The sequence below is a fragment of the Sphaeroforma arctica genome (genome assembly GCF_001186125.1).
Source record: "Sphaeroforma arctica JP610 unplaced genomic scaffold supercont1.6440, whole genome shotgun sequence".
Classification (NCBI taxonomy): Eukaryota; class Ichthyosporea; order Ichthyophonida; genus Sphaeroforma; species Sphaeroforma arctica.
Window position 1 is genome coordinate 1 of NW_014034118.1, and position 1,655 is coordinate 1,655.

At 44.4% G+C, this 1,655-nt stretch overlaps 1 protein-coding gene across 1 annotated transcript; it reads left to right on the top strand.

Annotated features, from left to right (window-relative positions):
* Window positions 1–100: 100 nt before the first annotated feature.
* SARC_15621 (hypothetical protein) lies at window positions 101–1,119 on the top strand (the record flags this gene model as incomplete). The annotated part of the gene is made up of 3 exons (XM_014290263.1): window positions 101–238; window positions 432–650; window positions 841–1,119. Coding segments are annotated over 3 exons (636 nt in total), but the record flags the coding sequence as incomplete, so codon positions are not given.
* Between the last annotated feature and the right edge of the window lie 536 nt (window positions 1,120–1,655).

Here is a 1,655-nt window from a genome sequence, read left to right on the forward strand (position 1 = left end):
ATATTCTGTATGTCCGCTACGCCTAGGTTAAATTGGTAGGCTATCTTGTAGATGGGCCCTGCTCACGTTGTGGAATCCCTATTTCTTTTTTTCTTGGCAGGTACTGCCTGAAAAGAATTGGTTATGGAAACTAGCCACGGAACCTATCCTTTTGGATTTTGTAGAGCGGCATCTAGGGCCGAATTTGGTTCTGTACTCCACACAGTTAGCTTATAAACCGCCTGGTGGTGGTAGAGACGTCCCATGGCACCAGGCAAGACGGCAAGCTCACAAGTTTTTGTTAACGATTTATGTTGCTAGTGCAAAGGGTATTGTTGATATCACATCCTCGTATTATAGTAGTTTTATATCAAATGTATGGTCGTACAAGCCTGGTGAACCAGAACCAGCTCAACATGTTCTAATGGTGTATCCATTTGACTTGCAAATAGGATGGGGAACGTTGTCGTACACTCTGGATTCCGCTAGATGACATATCCGATACCAGCGGCGGCTTAGAAGTGATCCCTGGGCTACATAAGCGTGGCCGTGTCAAGAAGTACAAACGTGTGACAGTCGAGAGCTACGACAGCGCAGTCTTCAACCTCAAGCACAGCGTCTTTGAGATTGATTTGAGCCTGTATGGTAGTGATGCTGGGACCCAACGCGAGGTATTTTAAAAATATGTACTCGGCCACATGAGCCAGTCGCGTATCAGTTAGACTTATGTAGTATACCGCCCTACTTATTTAGTACAACTGAGTGCATGTGATATCACCTCAATCGCATGGTCGAACAATCGTGGTAGGACCTACACACAGGCGCCTCTTATTGTTGCTTCCCTATCTACTATACACCCAGTTGGAAGACGGAGAGCGTAGTAAGAAAAGAACCCGCATCTCACAAAGAGAATCGCCGAGCAGCGACGGCCAAGGCTTGAAGGTCACTTTCGCTGAGAGTGCGCTGCTGTGCCAGAGCGTACTGTGCCGCATGCCAGCTGGGAGTCTGGAGGTTCACCACCCAACGCTGCCCCACCGATCTGTACCAAATAAATCGGCAAACCACCGGCGTGTCATCATCATGCGGTGTGTTTCTGTGCCCAAGAAATGCAATTCGTTGGTGTTTGTTTTAGACATATGACAAGGCATACACGTTGCAATATGAACTTTTTTGTTCGATTTGCGCAGGACATGTCGAACAGTTCATCGTGTCACACCAACCGGTATTGCATGGGTCTGAGCTTTATTCGAACTAAGTCTCCTATTCCTCTCCGATATGAACCGTAGGTATCAGCCATGCACAGAGCCGCTCAATCACCAAACATTTACACACTTCCGAACGGGCAAGCAGATAGCGAAGAAGAATTACCTTGTGGTACGTATCCTACTGTGTGTGGTTTTGATATAACAATGTGTATTGAATACTTTCGCTCGTGGTTTCTGTCTGGCGTTTTGGTCGACTTTGGATATCTTCGTGGGATGGTTCTGGACACCCATGAATTGATTGCTGTTAGCGGTCTTAGGTATACACCAGCTCCACTTCCACTTTTTATCGACAGGGTCGGTCCTGATCAATTGTTGATAGCTGTATATATATATATATATATATATTTATATTTATTATTTATTATTTATTATTTATTATTTATTATTTATTATTTATATATATCTATATCT